At 34.7% G+C, this 25,194-nt stretch overlaps 2 protein-coding genes and 1 pseudogene across 3 annotated transcripts; all 3 read left to right on the top strand.

Moving 5' to 3' along the window:
• Window positions 1-458: 458 nt before the first annotated feature.
• Window positions 459-6,699, top strand: EDA14 (embryo sac development arrest 14). Its single transcript, XM_085704472.1, has 8 exons — window positions 459-648; window positions 738-828; window positions 924-1,015; window positions 1,697-1,790; window positions 1,893-1,972; window positions 4,928-5,011; window positions 6,175-6,274; window positions 6,366-6,699. Exons 1-8 carry the CDS (start codon window positions 593-595, stop codon window positions 6,456-6,458), a joined length of 690 nt encoding a protein of 229 aa, XP_085560598.1. The 5' UTR covers window positions 459-592; the 3' UTR covers window positions 6,459-6,699.
• A 4,132-nt stretch (window positions 6,700-10,831) lies between these two features.
• Window positions 10,832-15,532, top strand: LOC146932744 (uncharacterized; annotated as a pseudogene).
• Window positions 15,533-16,302: 770 nt separating this feature from the next.
• LOC146932743 (uncharacterized) lies at window positions 16,303-24,442 on the top strand. 2 transcript variants are annotated; one of them, XM_085704469.1, is made up of 15 exons: window positions 16,303-16,813; window positions 16,928-17,013; window positions 18,413-18,536; window positions 18,762-18,823; window positions 18,969-19,163; window positions 19,663-19,717; window positions 19,908-20,111; window positions 20,220-20,356; window positions 20,650-20,842; window positions 20,956-21,015; window positions 21,097-21,339; window positions 22,040-22,298; window positions 22,402-22,607; window positions 22,995-23,045; window positions 23,521-24,442. In XM_085704469.1, the coding sequence occupies exons 3-15, from the start codon at window positions 18,420-18,422 to the stop codon at window positions 23,806-23,808; spliced, it is 2,070 nt and encodes a 689-aa protein (XP_085560595.1). In that variant the 5' UTR covers window positions 16,303-16,813; window positions 16,928-17,013; window positions 18,413-18,419; the 3' UTR covers window positions 23,809-24,442. The 2 variants fall into 2 exon arrangements, with proteins under 2 accessions (XP_085560595.1, XP_085560594.1); XM_085704468.1 differs by having other exon boundaries at window positions 18,382-18,536.
• The last annotated feature ends 752 nt before the right edge of the window (window positions 24,443-25,194 follow it).

Raw genomic sequence — 25,194 nt, 5'->3', positions numbered from 1 at the left:
TAGAAATCATGGAATTTGAAAGAAACTATATATAAGGGCATCTGATAGAAACGATTCGTTGGGTAGGGCCAATTAATTGTATATGCAGCGGTAGGCCTCGAGACTCCAACACCCCCAGTTATATGCAGAACATAAAAAAAAAAGACTCATGTCTCCGTAATAAATTTTAGCCATCCATGTCAAATATTCCGGCATTAAATACTAATATTTCGACGTTGCATCCATTAAATCATTTCTGTTTAACGATACGAAAATCCAAATAACTATATACGCGTTGATATTTGTATATATAAGCAATCAAAAATACGAGAACAATGCGTTCTATTTATATATTGTGTATAAAATAATGAATTTGCTATTTAATTAGATTTTATATAAAAAAAAATAGTCGTAATTCTAGCCCGTGCTTGGCACGGGTTTCCAAGCTAGTATATCTAATTTTAATCTTTGGAAGGGCTAGGCCTGATAATTTTAATCTTGGTGCTGGACTTAGCGTTTTAAAACCCTACTAAACATCGTGGTTTCAGACAGTGAATACAGAAGCCACCACCCTCCACCGTAGAAATCACCGTGAAGTAAAACCCGATACGACATGTCTTCTCTGAGAAACGCCGTTCCCAGACCTGCTCACAAAGAGCGTCCTCAACCGTAACTCTCTTTCTCTTCCTCTTCACATAAATAATCACGTTATTTTCTTCAATTTTATATTAATTTGATTTTTTCTCCATTATTATTAGGTCTTCGAGGAAGAAATTCGGGATACTCGAAAAGCACAAAGACTATGTCGAACGTGCTAAAGCCTTTCATGTGAAAGAAGACACTTTACGGGTACTACATCAACTATTTCACCCTTTCTCTGCAATATTTCACTTTTTTTAATTTATTTTTTTAATCAATTGTTTTTTTGTTTGTTTCAATCACAGGTACTTAGGGAAAAAGCTGCTAATAGAAACGAGGATGAGTTTTATTTTAAGATGGTTAATTCAAAAACTGTTGATGGAGTTCATAGACCAGTGTATGTAACTAACTACTTTCTATCCTTTTCGGAGATGTCTCATAAACAACTTAATTTGCTGCTAATCTTGATGTTACATTGTTTTTGTATAAGCTATAAGCTATTTTCGTAAGATATCTCGGCAAGTTTGGGAAAATAAGGTGAAAACAGCTCATGAACATTTAATAAGCTCTTTTTATAAGTTTTGACTAAGGTTTTCACAAGTGCTTATGCCAATAGATAAGCTTCAAACATGGACTAAATTGACAGATTTTATATAGTTTAGAGTCTACTTAGTATATTTACGTAGTTTAGGGACTAAATTGAAGTGTAGGCACCAAGTTGATGGTTAGCATCAGTGTCAAACAACATCGACACACCAGTGTGACTACTTTCTATCCTTTTCGGCCATGTTTGGATAAACACCTTAATTTGCAGCTTATAGCATAAGCTCTTTAAAATAAAGTTAAATTGTTTTTGTTTAAGAAGATATAAGCTGTTTCATAAGCTATCTTGGTGAGGTTATGAATTAAAGTGAAAACAACTTATGAACATGTGTCATAAGCTGTTTTCATGAGTTCTTTCAAATAGTTTTGCACGTGCTTATGCCAGTAGATAAGCTCGACTGAGTCAATCCAAACAGACCCTTGATTTTTATGTGGCTAGTTTTATGATTGTTAGTTGTTGGTTTTTCTTTTGTAGGAATGAGGATAACAAGTATACTCAAGATGAACTTATATTGATGAAGACACAAGATATGGGATATGTTCTTCAAAAGCTTCAAAGTGAGAAAAAGGTGATTTAGTGTACTCAATTTTTTTTTTTTTTTTTAAATTGCTGTTTATGTATAAATTGTTAATGTAGGTTTTACTTATGAATGTCTTGATTTTCCTTGCAGAAAGTTGAAAAGCTATCTGCCAATTTGCACTTGATTGATCATAAGCCAGCGAACAAGCATGTTTACTTTGCTGACGACAGGTTTGAGTTTCGAAGCTATCTTTTCTTATAACAAGTTTGGATTGGGTTTTCATGCATGTATTGTATTATACTATTAGATTAGATTGGTCTACTTATATCTTCGTGGGTTCACCTTTGTCCCTCTATAGTTGTATTTTTACAAAAAAAAATTTCCCTACAAATTAAAAGAAATCATTGTTCGGATTTGATGGATGGTCTTAGTGTATGTTATGAGAACTTCAGTCATATTCATTTTTCAAATTTCTACCATAGTTTGTTCTTAAGTTAGTTAACTCGATCAGGCTATTAATGCTGATTGATGGGTTGAGTTGAATCTTGTGAAAATTGAGATTCTACCTATGACCGAGAGGGGTTGAATGATCATAACATCCTACTGTAGGAAAAAACTATATATACACATAATTGCACATGCATAAATTTTATCATAGATGAAGAAAATAATCTAGAACAAAAAAAAAAAAAAAACTAAATCACAAAACTGTAACATTAAACTAAGTTCATTATCGCAAGTTCATAAGTGACTCGAAAGACTAAGTTCTCACAAAGCTGTAACCAAGGTAGACAAAATCGAGATCCTATGCAGGATCGGGGAAGGGTTACAAGATCGTGAATCGGAGGATCGTAACACGGATCGTAAGATCCTACCCATCTTACAAATTCATGTATAGTTGTATATATATGCATATAAACAACATAATTAAGTGAAAAAAAACTCAAATCACAATCAAAATAACATAGATTCACAAATTCATAACACATAAAAATTAAAAATAAATTATATAAATGGAAAAACACTTCAAAATACCACAATTAATTTTTTTTAACAATACCACAATTACTTAATCAATAAACAAATAAATTGTATTGCCAAAAAATTATTATTATATACTTATTAATAAAAAGTATTAAAACATAATATATTTTCTTTTATTATTAGTATTATTATTAATATTTTAAATCACATGAACAATTATTAATTATTGAAAAAAAATAACTTGTAAAAGAGTAGAAACCAAAACGAAAGACTAAGTTCATTATCGTAAGTTCACAAGTAACTCAAAAGACTAAGTTCTAAATGAATCTAATCTTGAAACACCAAATCTAAAAATTTCCCAAATCAATACGGTCATTCACATACTCCTCCTCATCCTCATCAATGTCATCATCATAAATATGACTAGGATGAACATCCAAAAAGTCGCCAACAACACCAGTGGTGTAAGATGTCTTCATCGATACTTTCATTCTCCTTCACATTCTCAAGCCATTTGTCTTCAGAATTAACCTCCTCATATGAATAGCTGATTTTCTTCTTTTTGCCATAAGCTGAATTAGACACATAGGCTACATCATTCATGTTTTTTTTTTTGTGCTTTAAATGGTTTCTTTTCCTAGTGTAGATGAAAAAAAATTAAACACAGTACACCGATGAACTTCACGTCAAACTTGGTAGTACCCACAGAGCAAACCATTGCAATTATGGATTTGCACGCCTTTAAGAATAGGTATGGGTAAGGTAACTGGTATGGGTAAGGTAACTGGTACGATAGTGGTACAAGAATACAGCAATTTAAAGTGTAGGTACTTCAATAAAAAAATTGTTCTTGAGTAAAAATCATGCCATGACATATCTAATTAAGAACATATCAATGACAATTAAGAAGTGGCTAAGCATGCCATGTTTAATTAAATCAGTTTCTTAAGTAAATTTATGCAATAAAGATATGATTGTTGTTCTTGAATAAGTGTAGTGTAGGTTGTGATCTGTCTATCGCTTACAATCATCTGCTTGTGGAGTGTTATCTTCTTCTCGAAATCCTCCAACATTCACGATTGTTGGATTTTTTACAAATTACAAAATACAAACTATATTTTTTCAAGAACTAGCCTTGTCTTTATTGCATCATTTCACTAAAGCCGGAGACTTGATTAGACCTGCTTCCACTCGTTTTTCCACTTCTTATTTGACCTTAAGATGCTTGAACGACAGTAAGGGGACATTACTAAGAATGTTCATATCTGAGCAATGGAAATCTATTATTTTTTTTGAAGTAGGATGATGGGGTGTACGTCGAAAATCAGATTATAAGTAAGGGGTTTGGGGAAAATACTATCCACTGCTTGGAGCCATTTACAGAAGAATAGAACAGAGGATGAACTCGGTGAACTGAAACAGTGGATGAATTTACTAAAGCAGAAGAACCACATGCCAGGAACAAACAAACCCGTAGAGGGAGCAGGCAGTGTTGCCATTGCTAACAATATAACGAGGCAGCAACGCAGTCGCCGACAAAGTAGGGTGCGAGAGAACCGTGAGAGAAGAAAAGAATATGCTTTGGCTCTGAAGTCTGAACAGAGAGAGACATCATGCGCGAGAGATGAAATGGAATCCTGTTCAAAAAAAAAAAAAAACTTCTTCTAAGCAACCTGTCCCATATTCGATAAAACCTGACTGTAACCAACTTGTGATCGGTGATCACACGAATTTTCTGCAATTTTCCAGTGATCCTACTCCTTTCTTATTTCTATGGGCATCGTAACACGCATAGAGGTACTTGGATTGTAGGATCATGCGATCCCACATCCTGCCTCCTGATCTTACAAACAGCGGTTGGGATCAAATGTATGAAACAATGTGATTTAATTCAAAACAGGGCATTATAAATTACAACAGTGAAAACGAGCAATTTATTTTTCCATGTATACGATTCCGCATGTATATTACATATTTTGGTTTCTAGTATATATGCTAATGCTATGCTATTTAGATTTTAGATGTAAGGTCCCTTCATTGGGCAAAGTCATTGTCATTTTCTAATTATTGATTGATATGCTATCATTCCTTGTCTTCTCCCTTCTCCCCTCTCCTGTATTCTTGTTACTTGTTATGTTTTTCGTGCGTAGTAGTAAATTTATCCTCAGTCAACTTTTTTATCATCATCTATAAAAATGTAGGGAAGAGGCTAAAGAGTTAAAGCAACAACTGTCAAAAAGAAAAGTTCCATCCACTTCTGACAATATTCCTGATAATATTAAAAGGTAAAGCCCTACATTTGGCTTTGAAGACTCTGATTTATTTTTCTCATTTTGTTTGATGTTTTCTGTGATTACACAGGCTTCTAAATTTTTTGTCGGTACTAAATAATTCTAGGGATATGGTCTATTGAATACTTTATTTGTTCTCTTCAATGCATTTTAAGATTGTTAATTTTGTAAATATCTTGATTACAATAAATGCTTAAGTATTAGGATGTTCTGTACAGTAATATTTTGGCTAAGCCATTGCAATTTTTTCATCTCCGACCCTTTGGTGTGTCCATTACAATGATTGGCTGACTCAATCGCTTTCTGAAAATTTGTTTGGCTCATATCTTTGGCAAAGAAGACTGTGTCGATAAAGTTTTTCCATGAAGCCTCAATAGTAATCACACCCTATCCAAACACAAGGTTTGAGGATGTGGTCATGAGTGATGAGTTTAATATCATATGTTTACGTATATCTTGTTATGGCATTTTTCATTGACGCCTTGGGTTGCATTTGATAGACAAATTAAAACAGGGAAAAATAGAATGGTGCCAATATTTAAGTCGAATAAGGAGTGCCAACATGGACCTTCCCGAGGGAATGTCATGATGGATGCCGAGGAGGCCATCAGAGTTGATCCAGTAGACAATTTCATCAAGAAAGTAGGATAATCTAAGTCTGCATTGAAGGAGATTGCTTGTTATTGGTGACTGGCAAGGAGGAACAAGGGGGTGGCAGGTCTTGGGCAGTGCTTCACCAGAGCTTAGGTTGTAGATGGATCAGGTTTCATACTGGTGAGGGGCACTGCTGTACTAGGTTGGTTTGGGGGATTAGGGAGATTGAATGTTGTGGTAGCTAGACAGAATGTTGGCGGTCATAATTAGGGACTTTTTGATAATTTAAAAAGATATAAAATTTACTCTTTCTGTTCTATCATTTGAAATAGCTATTAGTTTTCTGCTTTTTGGCCATATTGAATCATATTTTCATGCTACTGGGTCGATTATGTTGTTATATTGCTCTTAGAAAGCTGACTTGTCCTGTATTGTGATGTAGCAACTGCTATAAGATTTATTTATCGTCTACCAACACTCGTTATTTCCATTCGTTCTTTTTTTCATCTTGGTTCCCAGCACCATGCCGGATTTCTAGAATTTTTTTTTTTTTTCTTGCACAGGAAAACAGAACGATCTTACAAAGAGTTGCAAGCAAGGAAAGCTAGAGTCAGCCAGCTAGAGAAAGTCTACATGGATATGGCACTGAAGAAGGAGTTGCAGGTATTGATATTTTGGATTTTCCTTATTATGAGCCCGTTTTAGTCTTTACATATGCAGAATACTCAGAAATATATTTTCCATATATGATCAGAAAAATGGTAGGAAGCGCAAACTTCGCGAAGATGAAATCGTCAACCCAACCGGTAGACCGGTATACAAGTGGCGTGCTGAAAGAAAGCGCTGAAAGAGTTGATAATATTTCGTCAAAAAAAAGAGTTGATAATATTTTGTGCTCTTCATTTTTTTTCTTTCTTTTTGCCTTTTATGATTTAACACAATGATTAATTACTAATTACTCCTGTCATGCGACGGAAGTTGGAGATTAAAACGTATTTTATTGTTTGTCTAAAATTCTGTTGGTTATCCAATTTTGTATGAGGTAATTTAAATTAAATCAATGTTTAGTGTTTATTATTCACTTTAAACTTGAGAGACTTGTTTATTTTGGTAGAATTTTATTTTAAATAATTTGTATTTTTATGTGTACTCAAATCATTTTTATTTGGAATTAGCAAATGTTGCTGTCACAAGTTCAGGTCTCAAATTTAGGTGCACACTTTCAGTAGTGATGTTCCCAACTTCCTCTCTAAAATGCACGAGAGGCATGTGTTGTATGGTGCACGCTTTTTTTTACTTAATGCATGGAATGGAATGTTATGTTATCCACACTAAATACTTCCATTTTTTTCTCCCTCTCGGTTTCTGTAATCCTTCCATGTCTCCCAACCAACAACTAGCACCACTATTGCCTAATCAATCAATTGTTCTGTAATATTTCTGCTACAAAACTATTTTACAATCCTTAAATTTACTGCAAGAAACAACACAAGCATGAAAAAGAAGGGAAATCAGAAGACTAATACAAGTTTCATTTCGGTCCCATTTTAAAATCACAGATGAAAAAACGCAGACTGCCACTTTTGCCACCGTTTAGTCACTATTTAACAAGCTTGTTAACATAAAACAAAAGCAATATATAGAAGAAAAAAAAAAGTGGAGGCAGCAGGATTAGAAAAAGAGATGGAACAAAATAGAGTTATGAAGAGTGGCTGGATCCCTGATGAGATAAAGAACGAGGGCTATATAGGATTCAGGCATGTGTTCCTAATGGTTCATTGAATTTTCCAAGAAACTAGACTTTGTAGTATCATGGTTACCAAGTGAGTTCCATAAATCGGGTCATAGTCTCCGTGTCATGGTTACTATTTGGATTGTCGTTCAATAACGAACCGTAATTAATTGTCGTTTGAGGTATTTTGAGTAAACCATACATTGTCTAACGGTGCATTTGATGCGTTAAATAGCAAGTACTGGTCAGAATAAGACAAAACATCATAACATAAGTCAGAACAACACATGACAAACATTTATTGTATTGAACAATTTTTGTCTTATACAATTTTTTGTGGACAAGACTATTTTGTTGTTTTAGACAACTTGTATCTGAGACAAAAAGTTGTATCGTTGTTTATTGATAGACAAAAATTTCAATTTTTGCCATGTATGTTTAGTTTGTGTCTTTGAAATAGTTTTACAATCAAACATTATACAATTAGTTGTCATGTTCTATCCTTCTTTTTAACGGATCAGACATACAATAAAAAACAATTTTCCAACAATAAGATATTTTCCTATAACGTTTTACTCTTTGTTGTATTGGAATCAGGTTTTGAGTGTTAACGATCATATTCTATTAGTTAAGGCATTTTGAATATATTTTTTCGACTGTTTTTGGTAGTCCCCTTTTGTTTAGATTGCATATTTTTTAAGACAAGTACTTTCCCATATGTTGTATAGTTCTCTACTACTATTATTTTCCTTTCCTAGTTATTATGATGATACGATCAAAGTCACTACTATTTCTCATGATTGAGATGCTCCCGTAGTCAATCTCTATTTGCAGGCCTTAAATTCGACTACCCTTATGGTTGGTGCTTAGCACCATCAGCTCAACTACCACCAGTCCAGTGGCACCCACGTTAGTGTCACACATCTTAATTACCATTACTCATTCCACACAGTAGACTTCAGAAAATTTGCCTTTATGATCATTAACCATAGCCATGATGAATTTATTCCTTTGTGATTCCATTTCCACCAAAATCAACATCACAAGCCTAATGCGTAGCCTCACAGAATACCCATGATGAATTAACCTAACACGCTTTATTAAAGAAAAATATTAAATTGGGTTTACCAGTAATTTTTATAAGATAAGCTTTACTTAAACCAAATAATTAGATTAATGTAATTAGTGAGCTCTATCTAAAAACGAGTTGGTTGAAATAACCCAATTTTTTAGTGGAATAATTCTGGATAAATTTTCTATTTTTTTTAATGACAATATATATATATATATATAGGTAAATATAAGGGGATTAGATCCTAAGTATTACACCAAAAAGAAAAAATAAAAACACCAAAACACCAAGCGAAAAATCAACGACACCATCAATTTTCCAACACCACCAACATAGTTTAATTAAGCACCCGACAATAATTTGCGGCTTCAAACGTTCAGATTCGACCACCACTCAACTTGCGGTCTATCGTAGGAGACACCAAAATAGCCTAAAAGAACTTGAATCAAAAAACTAGCTCCCGACCTCGAATCAAAAGTGATCGGCCCACCAGACTCCCGACATAAATCATTAAGGCACCCTCAACTCACGAATCACCAGAACAGACACCTTAACCTGTACAAAAACTTGGCCCACCATTATCCAGATGCCAAATTTGCAAGATAGGGAAAAGGTGGAACAACAGCGCAAATGGAACCAGCTCGAACATAAACGAACCAAAGCAAGCCACAAAATCAACCTGCATCACCACCACTTGAACATCACCAAAGACAACAGCACAACAACACCAATCCCTACAGAAAAACCCCATAACGCATAGGGAAAACACCCAAAGGCCATAACCACCACCAGAAGCACCACCACGGGCACCGATACAACGCCACCCTCTGAACCACCTCTAAACCACCACGACGCACCCCAACACCACCACCAGAGATCCACAAAAACCACACGCGAACACCCGAAGCACATCGATCCTGTACCAACAGCAAGCTACTTACTGTACCGTCTTTCGTCGCGAAGGAGATAAACCACCAACCATCCAGAGACTGGATCCACCACAACTGCACGACCCTTTGCAGACCTAAAGAACGTCGCCGACCAAAAACCAACGACGAGGGAAGGTTGAGAAAGCGCACAAAAGCTTGGACGACCAGAAAGAAGGAACAGTAACCAAAACCATCACGAAGGTAAGCAGAGATAAAATTATACTTAATTCAAATTATCAAATTCATTTCCAGACGATAGAAGATAAAAAAAAATAAACTTCCCTCTACTCAATTATAAACGAAAAATTAATACTTTCACATTTACTAACAAAATAATGAAGTGCATTTACTTTTTTAATATCTTTTAAATAAAACGTTTAATACTCTATCCATAATTATGATGATTACCTCATCACAATATTAAACAATTAATTTAAATATATTTTTGATATGCTAACATTAAAAATGAATAATTTTGTTTACATTTGTTTGTGTATCTGTAACAAATATAGTATATTTTATTTTATTTTTTTAAAATAAAGGGGAGTCAAGAGTAGTATTTGCTAATGCATCTTTATCGATATAATGGTTGATATAGTAGCTAAGAGCATCCATAATATCTTAAAAAAAACGCATCTACATTGATATTGTTAAGAATAAAATAACATCTACAATAATGGACGCTTCACTTATTCAACACGAATCTAAATAGACAATCTCATTATAAATTAAAAATTCATATTTCTTCCTGAGTTTCGCTTAATAAACTGTAATAAAATAAATAAAATTTATTAGAATGTAGTGATTTAAAATTATTTACAAGATCCTGTATATAATTTTTTAAGGTGTTTGATTGAAGAGTTAAGTGATTATAAGCCATTAAAAAAATTACAAAATAAATGATGATATATACACGTGAGACTCGTTTAAACAATAAAAAATGATAAGCTCTATTGTGGATGTTCTAAATGAATTAAAATACGATATAAACAAAGTGAGTTGAAATACAATAAATAAAATTATATTAGTATGAAAAAGAAATTAATGTTTTTGACCAAGTGAAAAGACAAAGTAATTAATTTAAGGCTTAATTGCACTTCCCCCTATCTTTTGTTAATTGTGCGATTTTGCACCCCCTCTTTTTTTTGAGCGATTTTGCACCCTTTCTGATTTTGCACCCCATCTTTGTGTTTAATTGCACATTTGCCCCCTATCGTTTTGCTAATTGTGTGATTTTGCACCCATCTTCTTTTTTTAAGCGATTTTGCACCCCATCTTTTGCCCCCTTTCCCTTCTTTTAATGATGATTTTGAAGAAAACACAATTGGCAAAAGATAGGGGGAAAAAGTGCAATTAAGCCTTAATTTAAATTTGTCGCTTAATACATACAAGAATGGTTAAGATTTAAAATAAGGCAAATATAATAGAAAAGAAATACAAAAATTGTGTTTGATATATATGATTTGACTCTATGATATAAGTGTTTTATGTTCGCCATTTTGTTGTCTGTGGATGAAGAAAATTGGGGCCCTCGTCCTAGGCGCATGCTGAAGTGTTGGGGGGACTTACCAGGTTACAAACAATTTGTTAGAGATAATTTGCAATCATATCATATTGAAGGTTGGGGAGGCTTTGTTCTTAAAGAAAAACTGAAGATGATTAAAGGAAGCCTGAACACGTGGCATCAGAATCACACTCAAAACCTTGAATGCCGCTTAAGCAATATTCAAGACCGTATTTCCTTTCTTGATGCTAAAGGGGAGGAGGATGATCTGTTATTGAAGGAAATTGAGGAGCTTCATTCTCTATCTTCAGACTTTCGTTCTTTATCTCGTATTAACACCAACATGCAATGGCAGAAATCTAGATTACTTTGGTTGAAAGAGGGAGATGCCAACACTAAGTTCTATCACATAATTATGTCATCTAGGCGACGAGCAAACTCCATTTTTTCCTTATCTGCTAATGGCGCTATTGTTGAGGGCGTTGAAGGAATTCGGGGTCTGGTTTTCAATCATTTCTCATCTCATTTTCAATCTGTGGCTACTGAAAGACCTTGCTTTGAGAACCTCAATTTTAATATGCTTAATATAGGTCAGTGTGGTGAGCTAACCAAACCTTTTTCAGTTGACGAAGTTAAGCAAGCGGTTTGGGATTGTGACAGTTTTAAAAGTCCTGGACCAGATGGTGTTAATATGGGGTTTGTTAAGGATTTTTGGCTGGAACCCCGTGATGATTTTATGCGTTTCTTATCTGATTTTCACAGGAATGGTAAGCTGTTTAAAGGCATCAATAATACTTTTATTGCTTTAATTCCAAAAATCGAGTTGCGCAGCGCCTGAATGACTTCAGACCAATCTCTATGGTTGGAAGTCTCTACAAAGTTCTTTCCAAAGTTCTCTCCAATAGATTGCGAAGGGTTATGTCTAGTGTTATTTCAAAAACACAATCAGCTTTTATTCATGGTAGACAAATTATTGATGGTATTGCTAACGATATTGTGGAAGATGCTAAGCGCCTGAAAAAAGATTTGCTCTTATTCAAGGTTGATTTTAAGAAGGCTTTTGACTCCATTGATTGGTCCTACCTTCAAGAAGTCATGAAAAAAATGAAGGCTTAAATATGCAAAACGTCCCTGTAATTTCGCGTGTTTTTGCAATTCGTCCCTGTATCTTTTTTGTTTCAAAACCATCCTTGTAACTTGTTAATCTTTTGCTTTTAGTCCCTCCCGTTAACTTCCGTTACATAAAGGCTTTGCTGGCAAACAGACTCACATTTGGCAATCGCTGACATGGCAAAACACGCTTACGTGTACTGACGGATGATAGGTGACTAGATTTGAGGGACCAAAACCAAAAATGTAAAATTGCAGAGGGATGAAATTGAAAAACCGTAAACATCAAAATTTGGAATTTAAAAACTACATCTTCGACATCCCTCTCCCTCTGTTTTTTTCTTCTTAAGGAACTGAAGTCCTGAGATCATAAGAACTTAAAAGTTTACAGCACATATACCTCAATACAAAATTGAAGAGCAGCAGAATGTTGATGAATTAAACTCGTGAGCAACAACACAAAAAATTCCAAATTCAATGAAATTTGAAACTGGTGTGCAGAATGATGATGAATTAAACTCGTGAGCAACAACATAGAAAATTCCAAATTCAATGAAATTCATAGTTTACATTCAATGTCCCCCATAACTGACTTTGCTTGAGCAACTGCATATAAGATAAAGTTCCTGATTTTTTGTGATTGAAATTGGTGGGCGCAGGAGTATATAAATTCATCAAATCATTATGAGAGTTTGTTCCAGTGCCTAGTTTTGGTTGTTTACATTGAATTGGGAGAGGCCCTTAATTTTCACAAACATCTACTCTGCAGAAAAGCTTAAGAACAATAACAATCTAAAAAAATGTAAATTGAACTAAAAACTGAAAACCCAAAACAAACAAAAAACTGAATTTGAAGAAAAGGGCATTTACACGCTGGCATCTTCTCTTCCCATAAGCTTCACAGGAGTTCCGGATCGAGGTGAGGTCAGATGAGAAGCAGCGAGGTCGTCAGGATCGAGTATTTGACTCGGCCACCATGACCCGTTTCTTCTTCGGACCCAAACGAGGGATCCAACAGCGCAATCCTCTCCACCTAAACCCTCCCCATCCATCTCCTCCCCTCCCCTCCGCTTAACTTTCTTTCGCTTCCCCAGTCTGATGAATTGATACGGTGGCGCAATTGCCGCCGGTGAAGGAAAAAAATGAACATCACAAGATTGTGAAACTGCTTTCAGTTGTGTGGATTAGGGCACAAAATTTCATTCAGATTTGGGGGAATTGTAAATTCTAGGGTTTTCAATTTTGATTTTGAATAAGTTAAAAATTGAAGTTTGAATCTTCTAGAAGGACCGGTTTTGATTTTGCGGCGGTGGTAGAGTTTCAATTGAAATTGGAGATGAAGAAATTGGGGTTGGTGATGAAGAAGAAAAAACTGAGGGAGAGGAATGAACAAAATTTACGTTTTTTTAATTTCATCCCTCTGCAATTTTGCGTTTTTGGTTTTGGTCCCTCCTTTCTAGCCACTCATCATCTCTCTTGACACATAAGCTTGCTTTTGCCAACTCATCCTTCGCCATGTGTATCTCCGTCTGCCACCACAACATTTTTGTAACGGGAGTTAATGGGAGGGACGAATTGCAAACGGTAAGCAATTTACAAGGACAATTTTGAAACAAAAAAAGATACAGGGACGATTTGCAAAAACACGCGAAATTACAAGGACGTTTTGCATATTTAAGCCAAAAATGAACTTCCCTACCTTATCGCGTAAGTGGATTATGGAATGCATCAGTACGGCCACAGCTTCTGTCCTTGTTAATGGTAGCCCAACAGATGAATTCAAATTTGAACGGGGGTTGAGACAAGGTGACCCTCTTTCACCCTTTCTTTTTTTAATAGCAGCTGAAGGTTTGAATGTCATGATGAATTCTTTAGTAGAGGCTGACCTATTTTCTGGCTACAAGGTGGGCGCCAATAATCATGTCTCCATCACTCATTTACAATTTGCTGATGACACATTGTTGATTGGGGAACGAAGTTGGGCTAATATTCGATCTCTGAAAGCTCTGCTTCTTCTCTTTGAGGCGACATCTGGTCTTAAGGTGAACTTTCACAAAAGTATGTTAGTTGGTGTTAATATTCATGAATCTTGGTTGGCTGAGGCAGCCTCTGTTCTTAATTGTAAATTGGGCAGAGCCCCCTTCCTTTATTTGGGGTTGCCTATAGGTGGTGATCCTCGAAAGTTAAAATTTTAGCAACCGTTGATTGATCGTATTAAATCAAGATTATCGGGTTGGAAGAGTAGAAATCTCTCTTTGGGTGGCCGTTTAGTTCTCCTAAAGTCTGACTTGTCCTCTCTTCCGGTCTACTTTCTTTCCTTCTTCAAAGCTCCCGCAGGTATCATTTCTTCTATTGAATCTTTATTTAACTATTTTTTGGGGGGGGGGGGGGGGGGGTGAGGAAGTTAGGAAAATTTCTTGGATTAACTGGGACACAATTTGTTCCAAAAAGGAGGAAGGCGGTTTAGGAGTGCGGAGGATTAGGGAATTTAATTTGGCTTTACTTGGTAAATGGTGTTGGCGGATGCGGATTGAGAATAGGAGTTTGTGGTATAGAGTTTTATCAGCCAGATACGGCGAGGTAGGAGGTAAAATCGCCGAGGAGGGGAGGTTTAACTCTGTTTGGTGGAATAATTTGATTAATGTTAAAAATGAGGCTGGTGTGGGAGGTGGGCGGTGGTTTGATGATAATGTGGGGCGGGAGGTAGGAGATGGTGCCCAAACTTTATTTTGGTGGGATCCGTGGATTGACGGGTTAGTTTTGAAGAATAGTTTCAGTCGCCTTTTTGATCTTGCTACTAATAAAATGGCAACGGTGGCTGAAATGTATTCTCTTGCGTGGGGGTGTAGCTTGGCAGTGGCAACGTCGTTTGTTAGCTTGGGAGGAGGAAAAGGTGCAGGAGTGTTGTGATATTTTATCTAATATTGTTTTGCAGCCTACTCATCCTGACAGGTGGATTTGGCACTTACATGCCTCCATCAGTTATACTGTATCAAGTGCTTATAACCATATGTTGACATCAACCGGTAACAACTTGGCGGTTACTCACATTACTGAAATTTGGAACAAGGAAGTGCCCCTGAAAATCAGTCTCTTCGCTTGGCGCTTGTTACGTGATAGATTACCAACAACGGACAATCTAATTAAAAGACACATTTTACATCCGAATGCTCAGTTATGTGTGGGTGGATGCGGAATGATAGAAGATGCAAATCACTTATTCCTCTCTTGTAATTTCTTTGGCAAACTCTGGTATGGTATTTCTCACTGGCTTGGTTACAACATAGTGTTTCCTGAAAACGTGTCAGACCATTTATATCAATTTGGCACCTTTAGCGGTTTTTCTAAAAGCAAACACTCAGCTCTTTACCTTATTTGGCTATCATGTGTGTGGGTGATTTGGCTTGAAAGGAATGCTCGAATTTTTCACCAAAAAGAAGCTTCTTTTAATCAATTGCTAGATAAAGTTAAGCTTCAATCTTACTGGTGGCTCAAGGCAAATCGTCCTAGTTTTGTTTTCTCCTACCATTCATGGTGGTTGAATCCTTTACCTTGCTTGGGAATATCTTTGTAATAGGGCAAAATTCTTTTTTTGAGCTTGTTTTTGTTATTACTTGTATTTGACTCTTTCAGCTGGGGTTTTGGCACTCCTTGTGCTGAAATCTCTAGGCTTTCAGTAATATAATCCATTTTAGTTTCTTCAAAAAATAAGAAGACTTATGAACTCAATATGTTAAGATTTTAGATAAAATTATGACGTGTTCTTACTTATATGATCACTCTGAATATAATTTAAAATTCAATTAAATTAATCTAATGTTGTTGGATTAAAACTTTAAAGTATACTCCTCTCAAATTATTCGATCACGTATGATATCAAATTTAGTGTGGTTTGGCTTATTAACAAAAACAATTTGTGACTTGAAATTTTTGTCCTAACCAAGTTTATAAAAAATTATACACCGTAAACTAAACCAATGTAGGAACCTTAATCATTGTCCTTTCCACGTACAAAATATTAAAATAAGACGTGTTAGAATGTGGGCAAAGACACCCATCCCATTTTCAGCGTACCAGGTCCCATAATTATCGCCCTTAATATTCACCGACACGACATCCCACGTTACCATTTTCAGTTTTTTTCCTTTTCTTTTTCTTTCATTTTTTTAATATATTATTTTTACATAAACCTTAATAAAAAATTAAAATGATTATTAATTTTTAATTTATATCATTAACCTGCGAAAAAGATTTGTAAAAAAAAAAAAAAAAGGAAAAAAACCCTGCGAAAAGGGTTGACGAAAATGATGTTCTTTTTGTAATCATGAATTCTTATTCATTATTATTCTGAACAAAGTTGCGTCCTTGTTCCTTCTTCTTTCGATTCATTCAAGGAAAATTCGTCCTTTTCTTCATCTTGTTCTAACCAAATCAATCGCTTCAAGATAGGCCCACATTGCAAAAACCTTTAAAGTTTAGTTTTTTAAGCATGATGAATCAAAACCTCTTATGGGTTTTGTTTATTTTGATTTGAAGTGAGAGAAAGTTGTGTTTTTTAAGGTTTTAAGGTTAAGGATTTAAGGTTTTGTGGGTTTTACTAAGGGATGAATGATCATTGGATTTTGGGTATTGAACATTACTACTGTATTAGCTTCTTTTAGTACTTACTGCTACATATGTTTCGGAGATTTAGATGGTTTGTTGGTTTGAATCAAAAGAATTTGTCAACTAAAAGGTTGGTCAATGCTGATCAACCTGGCCCAACAAGGCCAAATCACTTGCCTAACCTTGATGCTGTTCATGAAGTTGCAATTTATATTCATAGATTTCATAATCTTGATCTTTTTGAACAAGGGTAAGCTTCAATTTCTATGCAATTTTAAATTTTTTTGTTTACTTTATTTGCAAAAGAAACTAATTTTTAGTTTTACTTCAGGATTTTTTACTGTTATTGTTGATTGTTATGCAGATGGTACAAAATTAAGGTTACTATGAGATTGGAGGTTGGTGAAGATTCTTATCCCGGGATTCCGGCAAGGGTTGTTCAGTATGAAGGTGACTTGTATTCCTATGCTCTTGAAGTATTTAGTTGTTATTCTCTTTAGTGTTTTGTAGTTAGTTTTGTACTTTTTAGTACTAGACTGATTCACTTTATTGAAGACACTTAGCTCAAGTTCACTTGGATCTTGTGACTGTGTCATCATCAGTGTTGTTAAGTAGAGGCTATAGCAACACTGATGTTAAATTGTTATTGTCCCGCGATATGCTATTTAGTATAAAATGTTGTTAAATATAAGCTATAGCAGTGCTATAGGTTGCGTAGCGGAATTTGAGCAAACCACTATTTTCTGCAATTGACAACACTAGTCATCATAGGGATATGTTGTGATGACCGATGACTATGTTTCTGCTTTGTAATTTTCTCTGAGATTTGTATAGTGAAAAGAGTTTTTCACAGTTAAAAAAGGAAATTCAGTATGAATTTTGAAATTGATCGTCGACATTTTATTTACCTTTTATATATTGCTTCCAACTATGCTGTCAGTAGCGTGCTATAGCGGCACTTTAGAGGAATAGCGTAGGTTTGGCGCAATACCATCTCCCCGCTTGCCGCCCTCAACAGTGACGGCTGTCACGGCCGCAAACTGCGGCAATCCTGTTATCGACTTTATCCCCATAGCAATCTAGACTAGCTACAGCTGTGTCTAATGGAGATGAGGAGTTGGAGGTGGAAGAACAGGAGTTTGAATCAAGGAATGAACAATATAATATTTGATGTGCTGGAATTTTAAATACTATGTTATTTTGATTACATTTATAACTTATTTTTATGGGAAACAACAAAGTTGATTATAATTATTAAATATGATTGTCCCTTTAATCGTGTATTTTTCTATTTTGAGTAATTATGTATCTTGTTGGAATCTATCTTTCCTCCGTACATTGTTTTTTAGTCATCACAATAGTGTCCATCCCGCTAACCGCTTTAGCATTTTTGGGGTTTGGCGTGTAGCTTTCTGGGATTAACAATATAGGATTCCTATGACCTTAGATTCTTGGCTGTACTATACTGGTGTGTTCATATAATACTATCCCAACATCCATAAATGTCAAATTGCAAATTAAGTTTAGTGTCATTGTGGTTCTATTAATGATAGTCAAATAAACTTTTACTCTCTGTTGCTGTTAGAGTATTAATTATCTGTCTTCATTATGCGGTAGTGATTTTCTGAGTTTCTACAAAATAAGGGTCATGTAGGGTCTGTTTAGTTACTGGCATCTTATGAATTATTTGCTGAATACTTTTAACCTGAAGATTTAAGTAACATATGCTGAGTAATTAATTTGTTCTTTTTATTGGTTATACATGTGAATTTCAGCTAGTGTAGAATCTTAGAATCTATCTTTTTCTTTGAGCTGCAGCTCCTGAAGTAGGTTCTGACAATTTATGTAGAGTTTGGATGATTGATGATACGGACAACAGTTTTTCAACACCGCCATTCCAGATTAGATATGCAAGGCAGGATGTATTTCTTTCTATCATGATCTCATTCTACCTAGCTTTTGGTGAATATGAGGTTAGTTTTCTTTTTTTCTTGATTTCTTGACAATATCCCCTTTATAAGTATGTGTTCATGTGTTAAAGTTTTGCACTGTGTAGGATGGTTATTTTCTCCTTGTTTACTTTTTAGAAGGAATTCTTGTCTATGTTCCTCCAAATTGTGATGATATTTTGTTTTTATATAAAGAAAATCTCTAGCTTCTTATCTATCATAAATTTCTTGGCTTTCACTTATATACAGGGAGAATCAACTGCTGTTATCTTGAAGTTTGAACTGATGCATGCTCCTATGACTGCTACTGGGTTAGTTCATGCTTCTCTTTCCCTTTTTGGAAATAATATACTGTATTAAAGAAATGAAACATACAAAAAAATGGATTGAGTCAAATGCTGTAAAGGTTAAATACAATGATTGTGAAATGGATTTTGCATTACATTCATTGCGCAGGTCTGATTTACAAGGTTCACTGGATGCATGTTCTGCTTCTGTTCATGAGTATAAAATCCCCCCTAAAGCTCTTCTGGGATTACATTCATATTGTCCTATCCACTTTGATGCTTTCCATGCTGTCATGGTTGATACAAGTGTTCACATTAGTTTACTAAAAGCTAGTTATCACACAATTCGACAGAAGGTACCAAGGTTTGTCAGAGCTCCAGTTTTGAGTTTAAATATATGCTATAGTAATTGTTGCATCACCTTTGTTAGGATATCTTCATAATATCTTTAAAGTTGTTGGCAAAATTAGCGGTTAAACTAACTAAAATATAAAATAACAAAAAAAAATTAATTTTTTCAATTAAGATAATGAAGATAAAATGAGGAAAAAAAAGATACTCTATAAGCTATAAGCTCAAACCGGTAAAAGCTCGTGAGAGAATTACCATTACCAATCAACTCTACTTTGATAATACGGCTTATACTATCCACTATAAGCTAGCGGTTTGGCCTTGCCAAACGGAGTCTAAACCCAATCAAATTTGATTTTAAATTGTTCATTAGTATGCCTATGTTCTCTTCCTTGTTTTCTATCTACTCCCTATAATTGTAAAATAGCCATAACTTATTTATGTTACTTTGCTTGTCTTCCACACTATATTGTTTTAACTGTTGAATGATATGGTTAGTTGAATTGTACCAGTGACTGTAGGGATTCAGAAGGCAATTACGCTGAAGATTATGTTGGGTCAAACAAGGTATGCTATGATGTGTTGCTGTTATAACTTTACAACAGTGTTTTTTTTTTTTTTTTTTTTTTTGTGAAGGCGTTTTAAATTGAAGTCACAATATCATGATTTAAATTAGTGACTAAAATTAATTTTGTCGAGAATTCTCTCTGCCCACTATTGCAACTTATTCTTCAACTAATGATCAAACTCAAATCAGGTGATGCTCATCAAAGCATTGATGGCTGCACATGATATCCTGCTTGAAGATCTGAAAAGAATAAGCACAGGCATTGACCAAGCTATTGATTTGACTGAAATCGCGTTTGAATCAGATGATACAAAATGGTTTGATTCAACTTCACCAGCACGTGTCCAAAGTATTGATGGTGAACAATCACCTCAGCTGCCTGATAGGGAAGACGTCAGTGCCGTGGTCCTAATTCTTTCAATGTCAATGTTGTCATTATTTGTTTCTTCTTTGTGTTTTATGCTATTTGCTAATTTAATACTTAAATCTTTTCTTCAACAGGATGCTACTCATAATATCAATTATCTAACCGAGGAATCAGTTCAACCTTTTTCTTGGGATGATCATCTGTTAAACTCTTTTCAGTCTCTAGCGAATCAGCTCTTATATCTCTGGAATGTATTTCTGAAATTCCACAGGTTTGTTCACCTATGTTTAAATAATTATTTAAGTTTGACATTTAAATCCTTGTAGCACTTTTTTTCCATAAATCATTGTTTCTTCTTCATTTTTACATTTCATACTGATCATAATAACATACTGAAAACTATATTGATAATTTTTTCTTGGTTTGAGATTTATATTTGGCACATTATAATTTTTAATGCAAGGTTTCTATTAGCAACATGAAGGCATAGCAAGAATGTTATCTTGTGAGAAAAGGTTCAAACTTTAGCTTAACATCTCTTTTCAATCCTATTCCTTTACTCAGGGAAAATAAAACAAAAATACTTGAATTTCTGCGCAAATCCTGGGCTGTTGATCGGAGAACTGAATGGTCAATATGGATGGTGTACTCAAAGGTTGCGATGCCTCATCAATATATGCACAACAAAGTTGAGGGGACATCATTGCACCATAGCTTACACAGAAGTTCATTAAATACAAGGAGGCTGATCGATGATGTAATTATCTATTATATGTTGTACAAGATTCAAAAAATTCATTATTGTCTGCTCTGTTTGAAATTAACTATTATATTCTTCAAATATGTTATTTCTTTATTTCTTCTGTTCAGCCTATTCAAACTGCAATAATGCGTGCAGAACTTCATAGGCGAGGCATATCACAAATGAGGGTAAGTGATTGTGTTTGTCTAGAATGATTTATGATCTTCCTGTTTCGGCTGACTGGAATTTATGACATGATTTCGATGCAGATCAACAATCGGGCGCTTCAAGACATGTATATATTTGGAGATCCTTTGCTTGTTCCTATTATTATTGTAGAACGCGTGACAAACGTGTACCGTTCTGCCAGTTTGAATTCAAACTTCATTTCTGTGGAGAATGATGCAAGGCATGTCCTAAGCAATGGTTCCAGGTCCACAAACAAGTTTAGTGGGAGTAGCCAGCAAAATGGGCATGTTTTGAGAGTAGTTGTTTTTGTTCATGGGTTTCAGGCATGTTTCGCACACCTGCAGTCTCTTATATCTTCTTGATCTGTCTTTGGTTTTCTTTCCTTATCTTGTTACTTTGTCACCTTCAATTTGTAGGATTTGCAAACTACTATCTTGGGTCCCTTGTTTATATTTTTTTTGTGATGTTAAATTTTGATCCTAATATTACTTTTAGCACTAACCACCAAAGGCTTATACCACCAAGGCTTAGGGGACAATTTCATTGAGTTGATGAGTATTTAATTTCACAAAGCGAACAAGTGTTGTACATTGTAATCTTGTTTTAGAGCACTTATTGTTAGGTATGTTGAAGTGCCTAAATGAATACCGACCATCTTGTGAATCCGAAAAATATAAATATCACCCTTTTTAATGGACATTCAAGTTATACAGCTCTGAAATGAAATCCTAGGTGTGGATGTATAAATGTTCCCTTCAATAAACTTTCGCTAAATCATTAGCGACCTATGAGAAAAACTCAATGTTCTAATAGAAGTTAAACCTTTCTTTTCTTTCAAATTATGTATGCTTTGATCGCCTGATTTATTTCATGAATGTGTTTTTCTTTTACTGCTTCAATGTGATCTGTTTTGGTTGTTACCACCTTGTTTCTGTCTTTTTCTTTTTGACGGATCCTTGTTTCTGTCTTGTTTTCCATTCATAGATGATTTGACTAATTATACTCCTCATCACTAAAATTCAGGGAAATCATTTGGATTTACGGCTTGTTCGTAACCAATGGCTTTTAATAGACCCCGAGATACAGTTTCTAATGTCAGAGGCAAATGAAGAGAAAACATCTGGCGACTTCAGAGAAATGGGTTTTCGGCTTGCTCAGGAAGTGATCTCTTTCCTAAAAAGGAAAATGGATAAAGCTTCAAGAAGAAGAAACTTGAGAGATATCAAGCTCAGCTTCGTTGGTCATTCTATCGGTAATCTCATTGTCAGGGCAGCCTTAGCAGGTATTATTTATGAGCAAAATTTTGAATATGCTACTCTCCACACAAAAATAAAAAATTAAAGTAGGGAATTTAATGTGCTTTTCTCTTTTTTAAATAATTCCAGAAAGCATGATGGAGCCATATCTAAGATACTTGTATACCTATGTGTCGATATCGGGTCCACACTTGGGTTATATGTACAGTTCGAATTCTCTATTCAATTCAGGGCTTTGGCTATTGAAGAAGTTCAAGGGCACTCAATGCATCCATCAACTGACCTTTACGGATGATCCTGATCTTGAGAATACTTTCATCTATAATCTTTCCAAGGTATAATACCATTTTCCTTGTCTCCTTTTCCTAGTGCTGAAAACAATGGACTTTTTGGCTTTTGAGATTGAAATAAAATGTTGGGAAGCGACGGGGTTGTCAACCATCAAGGTTTCTGTTCAAGTTTATTGGTATATTTGGATTTATTAATCAAATACACTGTCAGCATAAAACATTTTACAGTCAATCATTTATAAACTTCAGATCACTAAAAACGTTTGACTTTAATCGAAACTACTGTTAAAGTCACGCGTATGATTGGTTGTGATTTGCTGGCAATTTAAAGTTTTTTACACCAACAGCCTATCAATATTAAACTCTATTTTTAATTGACTAAACATAGGGAATAGGCCATTTTATTAGTCTCATTGTTATTACCATCTACAGGAGAAGACGCTGGAAAACTTTCGGAATGTGTTTCTTTTATCCTCGCCTCAGGTAACTTCCTTTATATGCTGTGGAAATTATCATGCCTAGTAAGAACTATTTTAAAAGAACTTGGTTTTGCTTGCTTAACTTTTAAAATATTCTGCATTCAAATGTTGGATCATTTTCTTGAGGGTGAAGATGTAGAAAAGAAATTTATGTTAAAAGAAAACTAAATTAGTAGGCATCTACAAGGTATAAAAATTACAATTATTAGGACTCATTCTAATATTGACATCGTGACTTCTTAGGTTTTCTCACTGCTTTTCTTCAAATTAAAAAATATTGATTATAAAAGTTTGTTAAAAGAATCTTATAAGTCATTACAATCTTCCAGTCTTTTAAAATCCTCAAGATTTTTTCGTTCAAAATGACTATTTTTCATGCATAACCTACAATGTTCAAATAGTGTAAACCGTGTAATGTTAATGAATGTCTGCTTTGGTTTTATTTTATTTTTAATTTCTAAAGGTATATCACATTTCAGGATGGTTATGTTCCTTATCATTCTGCTAGAATAGAACTGTGCCCAGCAGCTTCTTCGGATTTTTCTAAAAGAGGGAAAATCTTCCTACAGATGCTAAATAATTGCTTGGACCAAATCCGAACTTCCTCTGACCATCGCGTAATCATGCGCTGTGACGTCAACTTCAACGCTTCTTCCTACGGCAGGAACTTAAACACACTTATCGGACGAGCAGCTCATATAGAGTTCTTGGAGTCTGACATTTTTGCAAAGTTCATAATGTGGTCTTTCCCAGAGATGTTTAGATAACAAAGAAGGGAACTTGCACAGAATTTGGGTAATGTTGTTGATTTGAAAGAACTAGTGAAGTTGGCACAACTCACACAAGAGACTTCCTGAACAGTGGAACTCAAACCATTGCAGTATGATAAAAAAAAGTTCAGAGATGCCAAATTGAAGGGTCAAAACTACGAGTTGGTATTCTTTCAATGCAATCCTCCCGGTGGGATAAAAATAGTGTATCTGATCCCTTGAAAACGTGTCCACATTTTTACTTTCATTTTGGCAGGGAGATCAAGGCATATGCAGAGCAGAAGACAAATCATGGGACCTTGGAATTTGTAAATTACTGTGCCATATTAGTCAAGTTTCTTTTTTTAATTTTCTTAGTTGTGGATAGGAAAACAGGCTTTTTGGTGAGTAGTGTTGTCTACTTGCTCTACTAAAGGACCAGAGCTTTTGGTGAGCAGGGTGTTGCAAAGTTAAATCTGGCACATGAATGTATGTACTTGGTTTCTAGCATGTACAAAGAACAGAAGCATGAGTGTACCATATCTATTCCAAGTTTATATATGGAATAGAAGCTGTTAGCTCTGTAGGCTTAGGAGCTTAGAGTTAATCCTGTTCACTGACAATTGATATAGTCAAAGGATTTTCTAGACAACTTCCATCTTTTTTACTTAATATAACATTCATCGCTTTTGAGTCGTTTTAGCACCATTCATTCATTTCATTCATGTGTCGACTGTTTTGGTCCAACTGTTTAGTTCTCATCGATGGTCTAGAGTTGCTGTTTTTTGAACTATGGAACTTTTGAGTTTTCAGAGGTCTATTATTCTAACTTATTTAAACTTTGAATACCAAGTATGATAGTACTACAAATATGAAAAAAAAAAAACAAGATTTTTTTTTGGAAAATAAACTTTGAAACAATATATGACATCAGAAAGTATACTTTTGAGACAATATATAGCGTCTGAAAGTAAACTTATGTAAATATGCTGTTTTGAGAAACAAGTGAAAGAACAAGCAAAATGTCAAATAATTACATACATGTCTAAGGCCTCATTATAAAACACTAAGAAAATAGGTGAAGTAAATGTAAAACCATAACAACGTAGGAAAACAAAACACTTTCAAAAGTGTAGAAATACAAGTTTATATATCAGCTGCCTCAGTTTCTTCTTAATCCCCGCAGATTTCTTTTCTACATACTGTTGTGCTGTCTGTAAATTAAAAAAAATTATTAAAAAAAATCAAAATGTTTAAAAAGAGGTTGAACAGGTTTCAGGTTAATTGAAATTAAAAAGTGGGACACATGGTCAATTCTTATTGGGTGTGTTAAAAGAGAGTATTAGTAGGTGTGACCCTAGCATTTCTCTTTGAAAAATGATTGGATTTAAAACAAAATGCAAA

Source organism: Medicago sativa, chromosome 4 (genome assembly GCF_051527215.1).
Source record: "Medicago sativa cultivar Bolivia chromosome 4, Bolivia_mono, whole genome shotgun sequence".
NCBI lineage: Eukaryota > Viridiplantae > Streptophyta > Magnoliopsida > Fabales > Fabaceae > Medicago > Medicago sativa.
This window is presented reverse-complemented; position numbering and strand designations above follow the sequence as displayed.